This window comes from Oenanthe melanoleuca, chromosome 3, assembly GCF_029582105.1.
Source record: "Oenanthe melanoleuca isolate GR-GAL-2019-014 chromosome 3, OMel1.0, whole genome shotgun sequence".
Classification (NCBI taxonomy): Eukaryota; Metazoa; Chordata; class Aves; order Passeriformes; family Muscicapidae; genus Oenanthe; species Oenanthe melanoleuca.
The window spans coordinates 64,836,071-64,858,992 of NC_079336.1; the positions used below are offsets into that span (position 1 = coordinate 64,836,071).

Sequence of the window (22,922 nt, forward strand, 5' to 3'; positions counted from 1 at the left end):
TAGTACCCTTAGCATTTCCCCACACTCATTTTCACCAGGAAAATAGGTGATTCCTGAAACTTTCTAAACTGGTGGATGTGATCTCTCATGTATTTGCATCCCTATCTATCCACAGGTACATATGGAGATAAAGTTCCCAAATAGGGCTTTGCTTTCAACTATTCTCATTTAAATTGTGATACCTTGTGGGGAATAACTCAAAACCAAAAAATGTCACTATATATAGCCTATATTGGGGACATGCACATTTTACATTCCCTACTGCTTGGAATGAATACATTTTCATTGGAAAAGGACAATTTACTAAATTTACAGTTATATATTACATATTGGAAATGCTTAGATAAATGGTTATGAAAAACTAAATAAGAAAGAATTTTGAAAAGTTTTGTATTTTCTGACAACTTTTCTTCAATATCCCTTCTTGAAGTAGATTTTCCTTTTTTTTTTTTTAATTGTATGGCTATGGAGAAGTTCACAAAAAAAAATTGACATTTGTAAGAGCAGGAGAACCACATCATACATTTGGTGATTTGATGTGATTTCAGTATGTAGACTCAAAGACAGGACATGAAAAGAAAACAAGGAGAAAACATGGAAGAAAACAAGAGAACCTGGTAGAACAGAAAGAATTTTGTTGGAGGTTTTGAAGCACACAGATCCTTAAAAATCCAGTGTATAGGATAAATCGTGCTTGCCAATTCTCACTAAGCCAATGTAGAAAGGAGAGCACAGGTAATTTAACCTTCTGTTAAGTATAGTGATCATTTTAGGAATAATATGAAGTCCTTCTAGAAGGGATTGGCAACCTGTAACTAATTTGCATACCTTAATGCACATACTGATTGTTTAGCCTACTGAGTTGGATAGCAAATACTGAACAGCCTTCATCACACATATTAATTTCATCTAAAATTGTCATGGTTCTGAACACATACTTGCCTCTTCCCCTTTTTTAGCTTTCAAATGAAACAATCTTTACAGTCAAGCTAGTGATATGCAATTGTTTTTTGTCTCTGATGAATCTAATAAAAGATTTTTTTTTTAAATTAATACATCATTAGCAACAAACAGCTAGACTAGTTGCAGTAACATAACTCAGTTATCTGGCTGCGTGTGACAGTAACTATTCTTTTAAAACACAGCCTTTCTAACCCCTTGCCAGGGATATTTAATTTGGTGTCCAAGTTTTCTTGCCTATGGGAAAACCATTTTCCATTTTAGCTGCTTGCAACATGTACAAGTGAATATGCTGTAAGTAACTAGCTACTTTGAACTTTTGGGTCCCATTATGCACACAAGTTATCTACTCTGAAAAGGCATCATATAAACATGCCAAATTATTCAACCTTATGAAAAATGCTTTTCATCTGAATTATAAGCTAAAACTTTTTCTGACTTTAGAGAAACTGGAACTTGAAAAGATAAAAAACGTAAAGCTTGATTTTTCTTTGCCCAGAGCATATGTTATATAAACAAAAAATCCCCAAAAGGTGCCAAGAATTGTCCCTGTGTTTTTCTAAATGATCACGTGTGCAGTCTAGCTGAAAAGACTCATCGATTATGTCTACACAAACAACAAAAGCCCTTAGAAAAAATATCTAGATCAAAAGCCTGTCAAACACTGAACAGGAAAGAGAAATCCTGCTTTAAACATGGCCTCTTTCAAGTCGGAATTCAATCCCATGAAGTAAAAACAAAGGATTTCATAATGAAAGGTATTTAAATTACTTTATTTTTGGAACTTAACCAGGGATTCTTTCTTGCTATATGTTAGCCTTTGTCTTTCTTATATTGAGACAGAATTCTGCATAACAGGGTCCAAGGTTTTAAAAAAATGTAGAAATTCTTTAGTCACACTTAACTGTGTTCACAATACACATTTCCAATTATTTTTATCAAAATGAGACAGTGACATTATGGGTTTCTCCTTTTGTCAACCACCCCAAAATGTACATTATTAATATGGGAACACAGCAAAGCTTGTAATGGATGTAATGGATACCCTTTCTTTCTTTTCTTTTTCCTCACTCTCCTAAAGTAATCACACGTAATCACAAAGGAAATTGCATATGCTTACAAAACCAGATCACTATACGACATATATAAAATTATATTCTGGAAGATATAGCCAGAAATCATAAAATAAGCTTAAGTATCAAGTTAGATACTTTTAAAAATATGGTTTCTAAAAGAAAAACCACAATTTTAGGAAATTTTACTATCTGCTGAGACACAATCATATAATCATGGAATGGTTTGGGTTGCAAGGGACCATAAAGGTCATCTAGACCCAACCCCCCTGCCATAGTCAGGGTAACCTTTCACTAGACCAGGTTGCTCAGAGCTCCATCCAACCTGGCCCTGAACACTTCCAGGGATAATGCCCATGTTTGATTTCCTACTCTGTTAATAAGGTCAAAATTACATGATTTACAGTATGCCAGTAGTGCTATCTTACAGAAAAACTTGTGATGTCCTCTCTCTACACATAAAAACCATAATATAAACCTAATGCAAAACACTTGCTGCATGTTCAATCATACCACTACTGCTGTATTTATGTGCCATAGACATAACCAGAATACAGTTTTAAATCAGTTTATTCCTACTAGTGCTGGAGACAACATCCTGTTTGCCAGGCTTGGCTAGTAGACATTTGTCTTAGAAAACATCAGTTCATATTTGATGATTAAAAATATCGTGTGTGCTCAATTTATTCCCTGTAATTGAAGTCCTATAGCATGGATCAGCACATGAGCAGTCTGGTCCAGTCCCCTCCAACCCAAACCATTCTGTGATTCTATAGGTACTCCACTTAGTGCATTTGGATAGATAGTCATCTTGGATAAATATATCTGACAGGCCTCTCAAATACAAAGCACATTCAGTTAATAACTATTTCTAGATATGGTAGTTCTAGCACATCTCTAGGTTAATGAATTGATGAATCAGCCCTAGAAACAGAATTCTCTTATAATTTTCCTGTTCAGCAGACAGCAGGTTTGTCTTCGATTTTAAGAGGAAATATCAAAGCAGAAGGAGCAGCAAAATGTTAAAATTATGTTGGTGTACACATCAGGGTATTTTAACCCTGATGCATTGAATTCTAACTTGTATTAAAAAGCAAATTGGTCAATGCAGAGTAGTATTTTGAGAGATTCTCTGACATACCATTAGCCAAAACCTAAAGTTATCCATATTTCCTATAATCTTGTCAAAGAAAGGTCTAGTAAAGCACAGTCTATTAATTTTTAAGTGTTTTTCTACTAACACTCAGGATGCCAGTTGATCCTGGATATTTCTAATATATTTTTTCTTAAAGTGTTAACCATTAATCTCATCCAAGTATTTTATATGGATTTGCAGTGTATCTGGAAAACTTTTAACTACTTTTCTTATGTTTATTCCATGTTTTTGGCGCATACAAAGGAATTATCTCATTGGAATGAAGTTAATGAAATAGATCCAGCTTCAATAATTTTTCAAGGAACAAAGGCTGTAAATTTGTTTTCTACTGGAATGTTGAACTTAGAAGATCACACACTCAAGCCAATAGCATTTGTCTTTGCTGTCATGCAGAGAGTGAGTCACCTATAGTACAAGGGAATAATTTTGCAAATCTGTTAGAACTGTGTGGCATCTGATTAAACTAATCCATGTCTTTCTGTGATGCCAAAATAAACAGTCCCTTTCCCACAACGTATAAACATTGTTCCCATAGCTTTCCTTTGAAATGTCATGAAAAGGTTAAGTGACGTTTCATTATTTACCTTGACTAATGAATTGCTCCATGTTGTCTTTGAAGGGCTGTAGGTGCTCTTCTAGTGATAGCTGATAAACTTTTGCTGCTTCTGTCTCACATGCTGAAATTGAAGTAACAGATTAGTTCAGGATGACACATCATAGCATGGATCTGCATACTCCAATAAAAGACATTTTAACTCATATCCAGTGCATCTGCTGGAATATGTGCCTCAAACACACCACAAGTACAAACACTATGATAACAGAAACAGGTACAGTCATATTCCCAGTTACATATTTTTCAATGCAGATAACTTATGGCCAGCATGTGAGTTTAAATAAGCAATACCAAAAATTAACAAAAGCGTTCAATCGTTTTGAGGGAGAAAGACAAATTTAAGGGGCAGAATTGTATGGGAACTAAATTTAAAACTCAGATTCCAGGCTGTGTTGATATACCTGGCCCCAGGTAATAGTGCCTGAATCAAAATAAAGTTCAGATGCCAAACTTGCACCAAATAGTAGGAATGACCTTAATTTAGGAAGTTAAGGCAGATGAGGGCTTGATACTTGATGAAACCACAGACATAGTAAAGAATTTTGCAATGTTCAAAAGTAAGAGTGCCAAAGGATTAAAGTGAAAGATTTTAAGAGTACAGTACTCATGGCTTGAACTCTGTGAGAGAACTTGAATGAGAACAGCTTGCTTCTTATTGGACTAAGAACCAAGATAGAGAATCTGGAGCCTAAAGCAGCTCTGACAAAAATTATTTGTGGGTAAAGTGGTACCATCATACTTCCACCAAGTATCCAAGATAATTTAATCTGGGTCAGGAGAAGACCTAAGACTATTATTTCAGGTGAATGTTAAACTCCAGTTTCCACTATAAGGGAAATCTCTTTAGGCTGTGAAAAGTTCCGTCATTCAGCAGAAATTAATCCTGCTTGATTCTGCCTCAGAATTTCCAGTTCAAGTGCACACATTCCAAAACACACATTTCCTTGCTTACCCTCCAGGGTTTCTTTAGGAAAAAAAGAATTATTACTATATCCTTAAAGATAGAAAACCTGTTAAAGGTTTAAAAAATATTTTGAGGTAGCATAAATCCTAATATTTAGGTATTTAGGGTAATGCTGAAGTAGCAGCATTATCCTAATATTTAAAATGCAAATATTCCAAAAAGCAGAATGACTCACATAACTGGGAACTATACATGACTGATGTAAAACCAGGGTGATAATTTTAATTATTTTTTTAAGCTTAGAACAATATAGAAATAATAACAGCAGACATTTAGAGGAAAGATATACATGAATATGTCTACTTTGACAGGTAACCTACTTATGAAGCAATATTAAAAATTTTTTTAAAAATTAACACACCCCTCCATCGCCAATATAGTCATATAATATATAATTATATAATGGGAAGCCTGCAGTTTAAAAAAAAATATTAGTCCACACATGTAAAATAGGAGTGAGGACTGAAATGACCATGGATTTTCTTACAACATATGACAGAAGAAGAAACAGAGGACCTGTGTACTATTCTGCAAAGGGAAATGTTCTGATGGCAATATATAGAATTTAGATTATTCTTTTATCTTATGCAGAAATGTGTCAGAGCTCAAACAGGTAATAGAACCTACCATAACATTTTATATCACCAAAATTCCATACCTTTTTTAAGAATATGGATTAAATATTTTTCAGAGCAGTACAGCATTATACTCTCTTGAATGTCTGCAGCTTAGTTGAACCACTGATCTCTCAGGCAGTGTGAGAGAAATATATTAGGAAGACTCATATCCATCAAAAATCTTAGCCTATACCCATTTCAACAAAACATCTAATATTGATTGTCAAAATGAAATGTTCTTTAACTGTTCAGATGCTGGAAGCTCTCCCATGATTGACTTGTTTGTGCACATATGTGTGGTGTGGGATAAGGTGTGCATTAAGCATAGCTTTGTTTGTCCAGTTTTTGGTGGAATGATTTTTGTTCTTTTCTGCCCACACCCCTCTCTCTGTGAAAAGAACAAAAATCAATGATGTTCAGAAGAATAAGTTCAGGTCCATTTTTATCTTATTCCTGAATTGAAGACACTGTGTAAATAATTTAAAATAAAAAAGGAAACAGGGGAAACAATCCCTATATTTTGCTGTAGAGAGAGTAAATAAATTGTATGTAGCATTCAGACTTTAAAAATTAAAAAATCCAGTTAGATTGTTGAAACAAACTAGTTCATCAGTTGCTTTTTCATTAAAGAAGTAACAGACTCTTCCTAAGTTTCTCAGTTCTCCAAATCACCAAGATTGGGATTGAAGTCTCCCTGTACAACCTGTTGGATATAGCATTCATTTATTATTTTCTGTAATTTGTCACTAGAATATGCCATTATTCGTATGAGCCATTGTTATTTCTTATTGTAACTGAAGAACTGAATACCAGCCCCCAGTATTTCTGCCCAAATGAAGAAATAAGATAGTAAATGCTTGTGTCAGAAGGGTATTTAATAACTTCTAAGCAACATGGAGAAGAACAAAAAAAGAATGAGAGAATGCAAACAGCCCTCATTTTTTTAATCCTCAACTTCATATTCAAACACATTTATCTCCATGAAAACAGGTCAGCTAAACATCCCAAATATCAAAGGAATAGATTGGCAAAGGAGATCTGCTGTGATGACTTTGTAAAAGTTTTGTCTAAAGAAAAAGCTTGTCAGATTATTCTTAACTGATAAAAAACTTGGTCTTAAGTTCCCTATTCTCATGTTTAGTTATTCTCTCATTTTAGCAGGCATACATACAATTGAAAAACAGCATATTTTTGCTTATAAGTGAAAAAGTTAGCATATTTTTAAAACTCCATTTACTTCAAGCAGGTTTTAAATTTTCTTATAGTGAAAGAATTGAAAGGTATTCAAGGCACTACAAATGAGACTCATACAGGCAGTCACAAAAGCCAAGCACTAGGTAGAAATTAATCTCACAAGACTGAATTGTCCAAACAGGAATAAAGATACTTTTTGTTGCTTTGAAGCAAGGTTTTGGTATTCTCTAGTCCCAAATCACGCACTTGAGACCTCCCAAAGATCTCAGATCCTAAGCAAAAGTTGGCAGGGGCAGAGACACCTTTTCTCCAGCCCTCTAAATCAATTTTGACATAAAAGCAATATATAAACAATGGAAAGAACTGATAATACATCTAATTTCATCTCCTCTCAAGATCACATACTACAGAGAGCTGTATGTCATTTTTCACAGAAGCAATCAAAATGGATTCTTGTGGGCAATTCAAACTGGCACCTTTTGCCCATGCATACACAGGTGTCTCAAATGCTCCTGATCTGGAAATTGATGTGAAAATCTGTGCTTAAATTTAAACAAATTGCAATTCCAGTTGTATCTAGTATCTCAAGAATTCATCTCATTCTCTATTTCTGTGTAAAAATAGAATTGCATTTTGCAAGCTTGTGTCAACTTACTCATTCTATTTTTTTCTTTTATTTTTATTTCAGGTAAATTTACTAAAAAATCAAGTTTCACAACAGTCAGTATAATTTAAGAGACATCTAAATGGAAAAGGAAAGTGACAAAACAATCTATGCTTTGCACTAAGATTTTCAGTATGTGATTCTGGTAAGTGATGTAAAATGCACTCAGTCTCATTATCATAAATATTTTACCTTTCTCAAAAGGAGAAAAAAAAAGTTTTCAAAATTCAGAATATCTATTTTTTAATGCACATTTTTCAGCTGGTTGTGTTGCATGATAAATTTTAGCCCCTAGAAGCATAAATCTCTTCTAAAGATAAAAGATCTCAATTTGAACAAAATGGGTGAGGAGATGCCCAGCTAATCCTCAGGCTGCATTTTCTTTGGCCAGGATAACAATGGACAACCAGATTTTTCTTTTCAAACCCCCAAAATATAAAAAATAAATGAAAAATAAAAACAAACAAACAAAAGTCCCAAATCCAACAATAAAAAAAGCCCCAACCCATTAAAAAAAAAAAAAAAAAGCAAGGAAGCAGACTGATAGATGATCTTGTATGAGTAATTAACAGATCCATTAAACTGTTTGTGTTAACTAATTCAAAAATTACATACTTATCTACAGAACTCTGCTAGAAGTCAGGTGGATTTTCAAGATTAAGATATTTGAGAGCACACCTTTAATTCAGACTTGATAGACTGTTTGTTTTTAAGCCTTTATGGAAGCTTTGAAATGATGTCCTTAATTTTCTGAGGTTCTGAGTACTCAGACTTCCACAGGAGATGTGCCTGTGTCCTGCTTGTCTGAAACCTATAGAACAACATAATCACTGCTTTCTCAACTTTCTCAGTGCTTTCTGGATTCCTCACCACTGCAACCTGTGACTTTAAAAGAAAGTTTAGACTTTATCTAAAGGAAACAATGCTGGCCTCATCAAAAGACAAACTCTGATGAACCCAGCCACAAATGCAGAAAGAGCTCTTAATTTTCTTTTATTTATTTTTTTTGGAATTGTAATGTCTTACACTAAGAACTGCTGAGTCTTCAAGGGCTTCCATAGACAGCTCCTTGTTTGGAGTTTTAAGGACAGTAAAATATGACTCACAGATTGACTGAAAGCCTGGCTTTAGTTTACATCTGGTTTAGGTTTAGGAATCTGCATGCAGCAAAGCTGCAGCAATTAACCCTTTCAGAGATAACTGAACAAACAGAATTTGTGGATGCACAGTTGGTAATGAGCAGGCAAATGCAAAGATTTAATGTAGTTAAAACAATACTAGTTTCTGTAAAGGTAGCTTGTACAGATAACTGGAGGACTGACCAAAACCACTACTGCTGCTATATTATTTTGCTATTAACTACTTTAAGTGATTTAGCTTTTTTTATAAGACTAAAGGGATTTTTCATCAGACTATGGATCTATGGATCATAGAAGAAAAATAAAAGATCTATTTTTTAATTGGGAAACATCTTCACTCACATTTATATCAAAACTATTGACAGAGAGTGACAGAATGTCAAACATTTCAAATCATCTTAGAACAGAATGTTTTTGATGATGCAATGAATTCAAACTCCAAAGAATACAATTTTCTCATTTCAAATCTTTCTACTCTAGCTCCATCTTCTCTTGAAACATCAGTGTACAAGCATATTAAAAAAAAGTTTTTGGGAAATCTCTTAGGATACACTTTATTTCACCAAACTTTAGCTTTTTTTAAAAGACAGATCACCAGATTAGGCTCAAGGCCTTTCCCCAGCTGGAAAATCTATCAATCCTTATATTGTCCCTCTCCTCCTTTAGAAAAGGACAATCAAATTTAGAAGAGCAGTCCCTTCCCTTTCTTCCATCTGAAGTGGGGCCTTAAATGGCTTAAGGCTGCTCAAGTTTGTTAATTGAAGTTGTGATTAATACCACACTTGCTTCTGATCAAGAAGTGGCATTGAAACGATTCCAGAGTCTTAGATCCATATTCAGAACTGTGATGGAATACAGTCTTCAGAATATGGAAAGATACAAGATACAATGTGTGTGTGCATGTGTGAGAGAGGGGCAAATAGAACGTTGCATTTTAAAAAAATTTAGTCTGAAAGCATTAATATTACTTATTAAATAAGAAATAGTGGATGCAATCTGATTTTGCAAAGTAATCCCTGCACCCCAGACACAGATTTGACCACGAAGAGGAAAATTCCATCTCAAACTATGGCTTGACAGAACTCTCAGGGCTGGGAACTCTTTCAGGGTATGGAGGGTAACCTGCACTGAGGCAAGAGGAATGATCAGCAAGTCTATTGCTGTCTGAACTCTCTCAGGGGCACATTGACACCATCAAAATACAACTCCTAAAAGCCTTTTTACTGCACAAGATGGTACTTCCAATGCTCTTATTCACACAGCAGGTGTTAAACAAGAGAGCACATAACAGCTCTTCAAGTAGCAGGTCCAAACTGAATAGGCAACTTTAGGTGACTGCAACAAGCACTGAAAAAAATAGGGAACGTGTATTTTTCCAAGATACTCTGGGGCTTTTCTTGGAACATACTTTTAAAATACAAAATGTTCTGCAAATGCTTAACACTTTATAAACATTCTCAGTCACATTTATTCCAGATCAGGGAGATGTACTGGGCCACACAGCCTAGCTACTTTTGGATGGAGAATTTTCAATGAGTTGTAAACACTCAGAATAGGAAAAGAAAGCATCACTACAAGAATAATGTTTAATTATCATAATTATTGCTTGTAGTCAGTCTCCAATCAAATATATTAAATATGACATTATGACATATAAACAAGTACTGACTTCAACTCAATTTCATAGCAATCTTCACTTCATTGTACTATTAATCTCTTGTACTAGTCAGATTTACTTTCTGCCTGACATTGTTTCTAATTCCCTTTTAGCTGAGCTTCAGTGAAAGTTTTGCAATAAGTGACAAGTGATGAATTAGTTTCTGATTAGCAAGAATAAACTTAATGTTGAAAAGCTAGAATGTTAATTTGTAGCCAAAGAATAACTTCTAAACATTTTTAACTTGCCATAATCCTGTAACTCTCAATGCCATTCTAGTGTTCTAGTTCTTTCCTAAACTAAATACATCTTGAAGAATTTCGACCACATTCATTGTGGATTTGGGCCATAAATCCAACATTTTCCTAAACCAAAATTTTATCTTAAGACAGTGTCAGAACAAAGAGGTTTAGAGTCTTTTTCGATTCAATGCACATCTTCCACATCTTTCTGCTCTATCTGGAGCACTCTGAAATGTCTAGAAAAACACACTGATGCTAATAGTTATATAACAGAGGTCCTAATCAGTGAGAGTCACACTCTGCTCCTGTGACCCTGGATGCCCAATTTTCTTTACATGGTGAGTTAAGTCATGTGGCAAGTGCTAAAGTTTCTTCTGTGGAATGACATAGGAACAGAAGTCATTGCTTGGCATGACTGCATCAAGGAACGTTGCTGACAGCCAGGAGAGATCAAAAGCAGATCAAGTTGCCTAACAAACTATATGTCACTGAAGTCAAAAAGGCTAAAGTGGGAATCCTGGAGAGCTGTGAAATCTAGGAGCAACAGATGGAGCCAAACTTACTTGATTTGTTAGTAAGAGGATCTACTTGTTCTTTGCACTTCGATCTTGAAAAAAAAAATCAAAAAAAAAAATCTGGTATATAAATTTTATCCTTTGGACCTGTATCATTTAAAAACCCCAAATTTCTATATTATTAATCTTGGAACAGGCACATGGCTTGCTTCTAAAAGCCTTTGGGACTTGTACTTTTAATCTTAAATACTAGAAGAGATTATCTTTTCTAAAATTTTACAAACTGCCAAGGCAAAACATTTATAAAGACTTGCAAATGGACAATAGCCTTGATAGTCAAAAGTGAAGAAAACACAGAAATTTGAACTTCACAAGTCCTTTTTCTTTCTAACCAGTCAGCATAACTCTAACACAAATATAAGTTCAAACTCCAAACCGTTAAATAGCACATTAAAAAATTATTTTACAGAATGACGAAGATTATTTATATCTGCATGTCTCTGTGTATACTACTGACATCTTTAGATGGAAAAATATAGCAGTATTAAAATGAATTGCTATTTTTAAGGCTATGAAACTTTTTTTAATATCTGTCCTCTACTTTGTGGGTATTCTGTTGGGTTTTTTAAAATTTTATGAAGAATCTTTCTGGAATGAAATTTAGCTTTGAATAAGGACCATGGAAAGTTTTCTAAGATAGCAAAAAAATATCTGCAGAAGACTTTTTTTTCCTGGGTGAACCAATACTTTCTTCCCACACTGAAATAAGCATGATCTCACTGCATGGATTTCAGCATATTTGAAAATAACGTGAACAGAATAAACTGTAACAACTTTAAACTGTTATACTTCACGTATTAGTATTATCTACAAGTTTCAGTTTCTCAGTAACAAAGTGAACAAATCAAACATCCACCCTCACCAAATGGTGAAATCTACTCATGAAATCTGCCATCTAATTACTGATGAATAGAAGCAAAGGTTACAGTCCACATCTCAGTATAAAATTCCAATATATTCTGAGCATTTATTTCTATGCCTTTAAAGTCAGCATTTCCCAGGAATAATCAGTACTCATTTACTTGCACTGACTTCAAAAGAATAAGTTCATATTTAGAATTTTGTCAGAATTTTACTGGCTCAAGTAACTCAAGATTCCACATGTTCTTTTGTAAATCTGGTAGCGTATTTAAAGTAAAGGCAGAGAAAAAAAAACCCTTTGAAGTATTTTTACACATTCTGTTAAAATTTGTGCTCTATTTAGAAATTATTGTCATTGAGACAGGGCATTCTATCTCACTGAAATCATTACAATAATTAAGCTATCAGAATACACAATTTTTAGTGTGTTACTAAATTTTACTACTGCTGCTCTTGTGGTCATAAAATCTTTTAGCACAAATAGTATTTAATTTATTTTGACACTTTCCTTTGAAAAAGAAGTCAACACAAAGCATTTTGCTTGTCTGAAGGCTATTAGGAAGCCATGACTGATATCTCAGTCTGGTGTTGAAATTGTCATGTCATATTCAGGATAGGATGAAGCTGCTGATGCTGCCCCCAAAAAAGTTTGTACCAAATGTAATAGGCAAAGAGCAATGGTGTTTGTAGTTATTCTTCAGTTTCATAACTACAGAAAAGACTGACAACAGTCTTGAGCCTAAGGGCTGGATTGGAAGAACAGAAAGAATTCAACTGCAATCTGAAGGCAGATCGAAGCGTGTAATTTCCATTTTTACAGAACCCCTGCTTTGATCACTGCACAGTGTGGATTTATTCTACAAGAGATTTATGTCTACATGCAAACTTCAACCTTGATGTGAAAATATTCAACCATTCATGTACAAAACCCCATTTTCAGTGAATTTGTGAGGAATAATATCTGCCCCTTGTATATTCATTAACATGCCCCTGAATTCAAGCATCTTTTTTTAATAAGATCTAAGTATCTTTCTTCTACATGTGCAAGCTTTGATATCAACTCTGAGACTATCTAGAAATTGCAAGAATTATAGAAACAAGTTTTCATGACTGAATTCTGAGATTTTTGCCCCCTAGATTGTTCAGGATCAATAAATGGATGATACTACTGTTCATTCCTCAGTGCCACACAGAGAGACTTTAATACAACTTTAAATACTAAAAATACTAAATACTGTAAATACTCAAAATATTTCAAATATTTTTTTAAATATCAAAACAAAGTTTTATAGGAGCAAGAAGAGAAGGTCAGATATCATTTAGCAACCATGTTATGTTTTTGTTGTAATAGAAAACCTCCCATTGTAGGTTGTTCAGGGATTAATGGATTACCAAACCTTTCCCAGGTCTCTAGAGGCATGGCATTTAAAAGCAGCAAGGCAAAGTAATATCACTCCTTGATTTGTATCTCTCCCCCAAAGATTTAGCACAGTAGTGTAAGTGACCAGTTTAGCAGAGATTCTTTTGCAAAAATATTGAAGATCATGGATCATTTTTTTCTTCCATTTCTCTTACTTAACAAATTTAGTGCTTAGATCCCCAAGTTAAAAATACACAACTATTTTCTACAGTATCATCTAATTTCTCAGAATGATACAAACAAGACTATAAGAGATATAATTGTAACATAAAATTAGCACTTAATATAGGTTCAGTACCTCGCAAATCTTTCTTCATTTTGCGGAGATCTTTCTGAAAATCATCAAACTTCAGTTGTGAAGCCTGGAAGAGATCTTGTGGATCCGGAAGAGGAAAGATACATTGTTCTCTTCCAGCATCCTGACAAAAACATAAATTAACAGTTACATAGGCTTGTTATATTTTCTCTGTACTAAAATATATAACTGAAAGCACAAGGAATATTTATACATATTTCTGCATCTTGCCTGGTGAAGAGCAAATTTAGTAAATTGGGTTGCTTAATCTGAAATTAAAAGAGCTAATTTTAATTTTCACTCACCTCATCAAAATTACGCAAATAATATGAGACAATGTACGATAGAAGGCTTCTGCTGTTGTCCTGTATAGAAGAGGATAGAGTTTGCTGTGTTACTGAAACTCACATTAAAATAAAATCAGAAAAGATAATTCAGATAAATGAGATATTTAGTGTATAAAAAAAATACTTTGCTGGTTTTGTCCCGTCACTAAAAAGGAAAAAAAAAAAAAAAAACAAAAAACCCAAAAACTGAAACACAGAAATAAACCCACTCAAACAACAACAACAACAAAAAAAACCAACACATCCAGAAGTACCATTTAATCATTAAATAAAATGAAGAAAGAGAAAACAGCAATGTAACCCACTACTGATTTTTTTAATTCTACCTGATTGCAAGGCAAACCCTTACATTCTGAAATTTCCCAAGAAGAAGAGAGATTGTTTCTGGGTTCATGTATACAAGTTTGTTTGCAACACTTCAACTATAACTGAAGCAAAGTTAAATTATGCATAGAAAGTTATTTTTATAAATTAAATTTGGGGGACTGGGGGAGGGGATCATTGGGGGTTGAGGGAGCGTTTTAATTGCTTCCCCTCTGCCATCTCTCTAATGAAATGTCAGCAGAAAATCTTCCATTTGATGAGGATTTCTGACAGAATTAAATTTTCAGGTATTTTCAGAAAAGGATTTTGTAAGGGCTTTCCTGGCTAATCAGTAGCAAATAAATTGAAAATATATCTTGCAACTGCAAGCTTAATATTCATAATATTTCCAGCAAATTACATACAATTTACCAAACTAAATTTAGTGCATCTAAATTTCCTACTGAGCAGAGCTCTGAAACTGGTGATGTGTTGGCTCTGGAGTCAATTTGAAGGTGCAGCTAGAGTAAGCTGACCTAAACTTGTTGTACTGAAGTATCATTCATGTCACTGCTCCTTTGGTTTACCAAAGCATGCAAGAAGGGAGTTCCTCCACCCATTAAAAAGGGCAAATGGCTGACATGCTCTCTCAACTCAGGGTCTGCTCATATGACCTAAGCTAAAAAAATGAATATTTAGTGAGGGATCAAGAAAAGAAACCAACTCTTATTTTCTGCAATTTGCAGAATTGAAGATCTTGACAGCAACTCGCCAGACAGACGTAGGAACAAATTTTAAGGCTCAGGAATTATTTCTATAGTCTGTCACATCCTGATAAGGTTTTCATTAGCTATAGAAACTCTAAGATTATTGATTCCTTGTAAACAAAAGCAGATACATGAATGCAAGCCCAAACTTATTAACTAAAACTGAAAAGTGCTGGTAACACACAAATTACAGTTTAGCACTAAGCAAGAAAAGCTACCACTTATCATTCTCTTTACTGAGATGACTAAACTAGACAAATCTTGAATCAAGAAGTTCTCTACTCAGGTGGCTGCATGTTCCAATGTCAAATAAAAACTCTGTAATCATGGTGTACATAAAGAATTAATTTTGGGTTATCCCAAATGCTCTGAATGTCCATTCAATCATTTTCAGGAGTGACCTTTTTCCCCTCACAAGTATTTTGAATCAGCATGGAACTCCTTCCACCCTCCCTAATAAGCTTTTAACAGTTAGATCATAGTTTGCTTCTAATTACAAGAAAAGTTGGAACTATGGAAGTGTACTGAGAGTAAAATGTATATCAGACTAAGAACTAAAACATAACTGTAAGTATTTTTGTTTGTACAGTAGCGAAAAGAGATGGTTATTTTTCATAATTTTACAGAAATACAAACTCTAGAAACTCTAGGAGTGTGATAAATAAGCTTAGTAACAAAAGAAGTCCCTTCTACATGCCTTCATGAGCTTCTCACCATTTATTCAGAAACAAAGTAATTTTCTGAGAATTTAACCTTCTCAGGCCTTCAGGAAGTCTCAAACCAACTTACACTGCTCTTGACATCTTTCAGTTTTGGCAGGATATCCAGCCCAAACCCATCAGCCTGTCCTCGTGTCCTGTTTCCACCATTCATGTAATTCCCAAAGGCAAGAACCAAACCCAGAACCCGCATAACTCCTGATTCATTCTTCAATGTCTAAAATACAGAGGGAAAAAAAAATTCTGTTCAAAGTTCCATTAATATGTATAGTTAATGAGCAGATTTGTTGATGTTGGGTTTAGAAATAATACTTGTATAAAGACTCAGATAAAGGAAGCTACCTTCTACTGCAACACATAGAAGTAGAATACTATTAATATGTAATTTTTTATGAATGGAGAATGTTATCTCCAAGATGGATACTTGGAAAAACTAATAGAAAATCTATACAGTATTCCTAGGCGTGACCTGTTAGAAAAACAAAACAACAATCTTTAACTGATAGTGACATTGTGAATAGTATGTTTAATTTCACATAAAATTCATCAAGAAGTTCATAAAACACTCAGAACAATTAAAACGTGTAATCAAATAAAAGGCACTACACAGTAAAACATAAAACAGTTGAAAGTTTTAAGTTATTAAAATACTGATAAAACCTGCATTTTAAAACTATTTAAATAATTTACAAATACATAAAAATACATAAATATGTTTTTCATGGAACTGCAAAATTCCAGGAATCTCTTCTGACTAGATACAACATTGCTATCACTACCTGATTTTAGATATCAGAGATATTAAGTTTAACATTTCTCAAGTCCAAGCAAACACAAGGTTAGCTGAACTGGCATTCCTCAGAAAAAGAGTGATAACAGTGACTGTGAAGAGGGAAGATTTTGCATTAACGAAAGGAGATGGTGCATTGTTTTCCAGAGACTGATACACATTGATGGCAAAAGCATGATATAATTCAGTAGCAAAAGCCAATGTTAAATTTCACTTTGATGTTAAAGTAAAATCATAAAATGTTCTATTTTGCTACCGTTCAGATTTTTATGAGTACTTTAAGTAAATAAAGTGAAAACTTCTGAAATATGGTAAAGCTTAACAAGATTAAAAATCAGAAATTTAGCTGTATTTTTTCACAGAGCACAACCTACCTCGCACAGTTTCTGTAGCAATTCGAGTTTGCGGCGGATTGAACCAATGCTTTCTGAAAATGTTGATTGGAACAGGATGCAAAACACACGTTCTGAAAAGTTGGGAATCAGCGAGAGTTCGTAGAGGAACCTGAAAAAGTGAAAATTCTTTGAGTCACTGTCTGTAGGTACAGGCTTGGCGGGTTTTATACATATTTTACTACAGCAGAGAAAGTTTTCTGAAGTGAGCAAAACTGCTCTATGATAAGTATGTTCTTACTGTTCTGGCTTATCCAAAGACTTGGCGTTTTCTTTTTCCTTGGATGCCTTGCTATGCTTTTCTATTTTTTCTAGTTCATCTGACTGTGCTCTCTGGAATAAAGGAAAAAAAAAACAAACAAAAAATGGTTGTGACTAGTCAAGCAACAGAGATAAATATGTCCTTATGTTCATAGATTTTTTTTTTCTTTCTATCACCTGCTTATGGTAGAACTGTAAGAGTTCACAAAGTGATTTTAAGTATAAATAGATATGATGGAGAATAGAACCTTTTGCAAATAATAATATTGACTACTAGCAGTCTGCAAAGTATTTACTCATTCAGTGATGCACTGAGACAATCTTCATTTTGCTTAATCTTTAATTTTGCTCATTTATGAAGACTTTGAATTGAAAGACTCAAGAGGAGATTTGTATTTCTCTTCACAAATTTGTTAGGTTACATTTGAATGTGATCTGATCTTTAAATATGTATTTAAATAATATTTTTTAAGAATAAATGAAAACAGTTTTGTATTGTTTACTGCAATTTAAATTTTATTTGGGATTTGAAAAAACAGCTCAAAAAGCATACTTGATTTATAATAGAGCTATCATACATATAAAACATGAGAATATTCCATAATTCTTTGGAGCAAAATTATTTTCATTTTCATCTTAATGAGCAAAAAAAATTTACACAAACTGCCTAGTTTCTTGAAGAACTCTATGGAACACTGTGAAGTCTCTTCTTCAATATTCCAATCAATAGAAATTGAACCTCACTTTTTTCTGTGCTTCAAGCTATGGCAAAAATTGTTTTCCAAACTACAGTACTGGAAAATGGAATGGCATGGAAAGAAATAAAAGTGAAATGAAAATTTCTCCTTCTGACCCTTCTTTTGCCAATCATAGCAGTTTTCAAAAGAGATTCAGAACATTAATCTGCCAAGAGTTAATAAAAAGTGTATCTACCTTTATTCCTTTAAGAAAAAATTACACTAAGTTTTTAACTTTCTCCACCACAGAACTTGAAGACTACAGTGGAAAATTATATTCTGGTCACTCAGACAATGGCAAAGAGTAAGATATGCTGCATCTGCATTCTTTCTTGAATGCTTTTGAAGGGTTAGCAGAAGAGGGATAGAGCTGCTTCAAAGTATAATGCCTGCTCCATCAGGAACCTGAAACCAGAAAGTTGGGTTTGTACACTTTCTGAGATTGTTGAACATCTTCCCATGTGAAAAGAAAGAAAATACTGACATGAAATAGAAAGATGAAGAGATTGAAGAGTCATATAGCAAAAGCCCGTCAGAGTTTCTCTTATTACTTCAAGAAGTCTGGAAATCACTGCAAAGCCACCTGTCTAGGATGTCACATATCCTAATATTTAGCCAGTACTTTTGGATGTTCTTCAAAGGCCATCTCTAAAGTTATCTGATCTTATATATTAAATACTTAAGCAGATTAGAAATATTGCAAACATATTTTTTTTGTTCAGCAATCGCCTTTGTTCTCAACACTAAGAAATTATAATGGTGGTAGTACCTGTACCAAAGATTAATAGAATAGCTGAGGTTTGAAGAGACCCCTGGAGACTGTCTAGGTGAACACTCTGACACAAAGCAGAGGCAGCTAGAGAAGCTTGCTCAGTATCATGTCCTGCCAGGTTTTGAATATTCCTAAAGATGGAGACCTGACAACTTCTCTAGGTAACCTGTTCCAATGTTTGGACACTCTTGCAGTGGAAAATAAAAAAAAAGTTTATATTTAAATGGGATTTCCAGTGTTTCAAATTCAGGAAGCCCTCTATGTCTTGTCCCTACGTTGGGCATTCCTGAATCTAGATATGTGTTCTCTACTCCCCCTCCCCAGTCAGCTATTTGTAAATACTGGTAAGATTCCTCTGATCTTTCTTTTTTCCAGACTGAGCAACTCCAGCTGTCTCTCAGCCCCCTCCTTGTATAATACTTCTCCAAGTCTTTAGCCATCATTGTTGCTCTGTGCTAGCCTTGCTCCAACATGTCACTGTGTCTTGCCCTGGAGAGGCTCAGCTGCACACAGCATCCTAAACCTGGTCCCACTAGTGCTGAGCTCGACCTGTTTGGACCTAATTTTATCTGCTCCTTTATACAGCATCAGGCCCTCCTCAGTTAACAAGGGCTAGGCTAAGGCTTATTTACCAGTTTTTTATTTTAGAATACTGGCAGTATTCATATTCATATGAATATATATATGAATAGCACATATATATATATATATATATATATATATATTTTCATAGCACTTAGTTTCCTGAATCCCCTACCCCAGTTTCAGTGTGAGGAAGGAAACAGAGATTCATCCTCCAAAAGTACCTTTCTGCATAAAGTCAAGGCAGACATAGGACCTGTGAATATAATTTCTGTAGCAATTGTTTCTTGTATAATGCTATCCTGAGAAGAATATTTCCAAGTTACTAGGATCAGAAAAATTAATCCATTTTTAATCCAATCTTAGACTACTCTTCCAGAGACAGGATGAGGACTAGAAAAGACATAAGTAACTGCAGAAGTATTAACTTAAATATTGCATCTGCTGTTGGGGAGAAGGCTTGGGTGTGGTTTTGTGTTAAAAAAGCTGATGTAAATGGGACATGTCCATACTTAATCTAGAGCACTCTTATTCAAGAGAGAGTTAAAAGAAAAGAAAGTTTCCACCTCTTCTCAAATCAATGAGAACTTTCTTGACAATAAGTGAAATCTACAGATTTTAGAAACTGGAAGTATGCCAAGAGAGGTAGCACTGCTCCAGTGGTCACATCATCAGAGCCACCGAGGTCTAGGTGTGCAAACGACATGGCTGTGTAGGAAGACCTATTTTATTAATTCAACTAACATTTCAAAAATTTAATGTATTCAATTTATACTTGTAAATTTTATAAAAAAAATGCTTTTTGTAAAAGTAAACAAGATGTCATACTAACAATTTTAATTAAGTTCCATTATTTCTGGCCAGTCTGTAATGTATGTTCTCTTTGGTTAAACTGAAGGAAAATCACTTGACATTTTTTTCAAAACAGTTAAAGAGAAGTAAGTATTTTAGCACAGAGCATAAAATTAAATGGTTATTTGTAAATATTTTGGAATAAATACTGAGAGTTGTCTCTCTCCTGGCCTACAACATATAGTGAAATATTAGAGGCTTATCACAGCAATCTATTACATACACGCATGTTCAAGCTCTTAATGTTTTTCTCCACTAAATCCCATGGGCAAAGGTTAGGCAGACTCCCTATTCCTTATTTAAACCATTATTCTAAGGCTGTGTATGCAAAGAAGTAACAACTGTCAAAGATACAATAGCTAAGCATGATCCACTCATGGGCAGGCCAGAGTAAAACTCAAGAGAGAAGGTTTACATCCTTCACCAAAATCAAGAAGTTAAAATACATGGTCCAAGTTCAGAATCAGACCCGAATTTCAAGTCACTCATTATGGCTCAGGTATCCAGAATTGTGATCTATGGGTAATTTAAATTCTGACAGAAAAGGAATACTGTGTCTTTTGCACAGGTATTATTGAAGATAATTTTTCAGAATTTTTTACCAACTTTCTTTATTGTTAATGCCCATTTGCTCTCTAATTTTCAAATGGATAATTTAAAAAAAGCTTCAATATTGCCCTCTGAATTTGTTTCAAGAAAGAACATGTTCAATAAATACCTCTCATAAGTCATTAATCTGATTGCATCAGCACCTCTTTGAATGTTACTGGTCTTTCTTTCCTTGAATTTTAGCTATCGATATACAAAGCCTCAAAATTGGAAAAAATAAAAAAATGTACTAGAATTTGATATTACTATATCTAGAATTAGACAGCATAAATCAGAATGAAATTACTGCAAAAATATTCAGCTTCAGTTTAATTATTTTCCTATTTTCTTGCAGAATATAGATCTAGTCTGTTTTTGCTCTTACCAAAGTTCATAAGGGCCCTTTTCCCATGTCACAACATAAATCATACACATTTCCTGGTAAGCTTTTTCTTTCCTTGCAACAAAACCTTAGCTCTGTGTTTAGATCAGTTTAAATGTATGGAATTTTAATTTTTTGCAAACTTGACTTTAAAATTTTGTATTATATATTTAAAAAACATCAAGTGAGTAGCCTTAGGAATTTTGTTAACAGTAGCTGAAATAAGAAGGATATACAGAGATATACTGTTCATAATAAATATAATATTATTTTGAAGCTGGATCATCAGAACTCAAGTAAAATTTATAGGCTTTGCCAAAAAAATATTAAGACATTACACTGTAATTGTTAGTCAAAAAGAAAGACTCTCAAGAAACAATTGAGGAGAAAGTTTGAATCATAGTGTCAGAGAAGTGTCATGCACTTCAGACTTCTGGATGCTTTTTTCTCTAGCAAAGACATTTTGAGGTTTTTGAAAGCACTGACCTAAGTCTTTTAAAGACAAAGACAGTGTGGTCAATTTAGTGGGAGCCTAATTATGAAAGTATGCATGTTTCTTTTATGATGTAAAAAGGGCTAATCCATAGATGGAAGATAATAAATGATTCAATAGCATTTTTAATCCATTTTTATACAACTGTTTTCATGATACAGCAAAGATGCAAGCAGTAGCAGACATGTCTTGTTCCAGTGATACTTAAGATACAAATTCAGCTGCTAAGAGGCAATCTGTTTTCCAATTAAACATTCACTGATTTGCCAATTGCTTCATTTCTTATCACAACCAATATATCCTAACTTGGGTGAATTTTACCTGCCTTCTCTCTCCCTAGTTATAGCTGTCACCTGGTAGCACTGTTATTGGAGAATTTGTAAAAGCACATTTAACTAACTCTTCCATATGTAGTTCTATCTATAAAGATTCTCCTATTAAAACTGTCTGGATACTAATACATGACTAATCGTAACAAGTATTCAAACAACTCTTCACAAAGCAAGCTACACAAGCACATGTAAGAGCTATTTGACTGTACAGTGCTGCAGAAACACAGTCCTTCTCACTTAATACAATTCAACTTAATAATATTAAATAAATTATTGATGGCTTGGGTCTTTGGTGGGGTGTGGGCTTCTTCGTTTATAAAAAGTCACTAAGATATATACAAAAACTTTGTGGTTTAACACGAGTTTAATTCCTCAGTAAACAGGAATTGAACCCTCGGGACTGTGGCTTTTGAAATTAGGGTGTGTTTAGGTTTGGAGACTGCCCAAATTTCATTCACATTTAAGAAGAGAAAGCACTATGCCAGACACATGCAATCAGAAAAAATGATTACATTCTGAAGGAAGACTGTAAAACAAATGCTCCCATATGTTCCATGCAGATCAAATAGAAAGACTGAAGACTAGTACAGTGGTATTTAAATATCCAGGGGAAAAAAAAAATCAATCCTAAGAACTAAAAATTAAGTTAATGGCTACAAAGTAAACAAATGCTGCAAAGTTATTCCCACTAACAACACAGGATGAGATTGAGAAATAAGGGAGGAATCAAACATGCCAGGCTCTCTGGTACCACCCATTGCTTACAACTGTTATTGAACAATATTGTTATAATTAGTGAAGCTAGCAAGGGAAGGGAATGCAAGGTCTGACGTGTTTTGACAAAAGGCTGAAAGGAAAAAACGAAAACAAAAGTCAACTAAAAAGAAAGCTTCTTTAAGACACAGTTTTATCAAAAAGAAGACCCAGGATTAAAACACAGGTCCCCTTATAAAACCCTCTCCAAGAAAACTGAGGGCTTTTCTTGCTTTGTGTTTGTTGTTTGGTTGGGTTTTCTGGTTGTGGTTTTGGGGGTTTTTGTGTCTTGTACCCAAGCACATATTATAAAGTTGGACTGGTCTGTTTTCTATTCAAAGCAAAGAAATATATTATACATTTAAAAAATTTGAGTCTTTCCTGAGATTAACATATGGTATTTTCCTTTATCAGGACAT

At 34.0% G+C, this 22,922-nt stretch overlaps 1 protein-coding gene across 1 annotated transcript in view; it reads right to left on the bottom strand.

Annotated features, from left to right (window-relative positions):
* FMN2 (formin 2) overlaps positions 1 to 22,922 on the bottom strand; it is a 153,060-nt gene that overhangs the window by 45,554 nt on the left and 84,584 nt on the right. Inside the window, exons 10-15 of the mRNA XM_056486928.1 lie at positions 16,993 to 17,084; positions 16,734 to 16,863; positions 15,640 to 15,786; positions 13,739 to 13,798; positions 13,437 to 13,557; positions 3,774 to 3,866 (exon numbers count right to left, since the gene is read on the bottom strand). Of these exons, the coding sequence (XP_056342903.1) occupies positions 3,774 to 3,866; positions 13,437 to 13,557; positions 13,739 to 13,798; positions 15,640 to 15,786; positions 16,734 to 16,863; positions 16,993 to 17,084 (643 nt within the window). The remainder of the gene's footprint in view (positions 1 to 3,773; positions 3,867 to 13,436; positions 13,558 to 13,738; positions 13,799 to 15,639; positions 15,787 to 16,733; positions 16,864 to 16,992; positions 17,085 to 22,922) is intronic.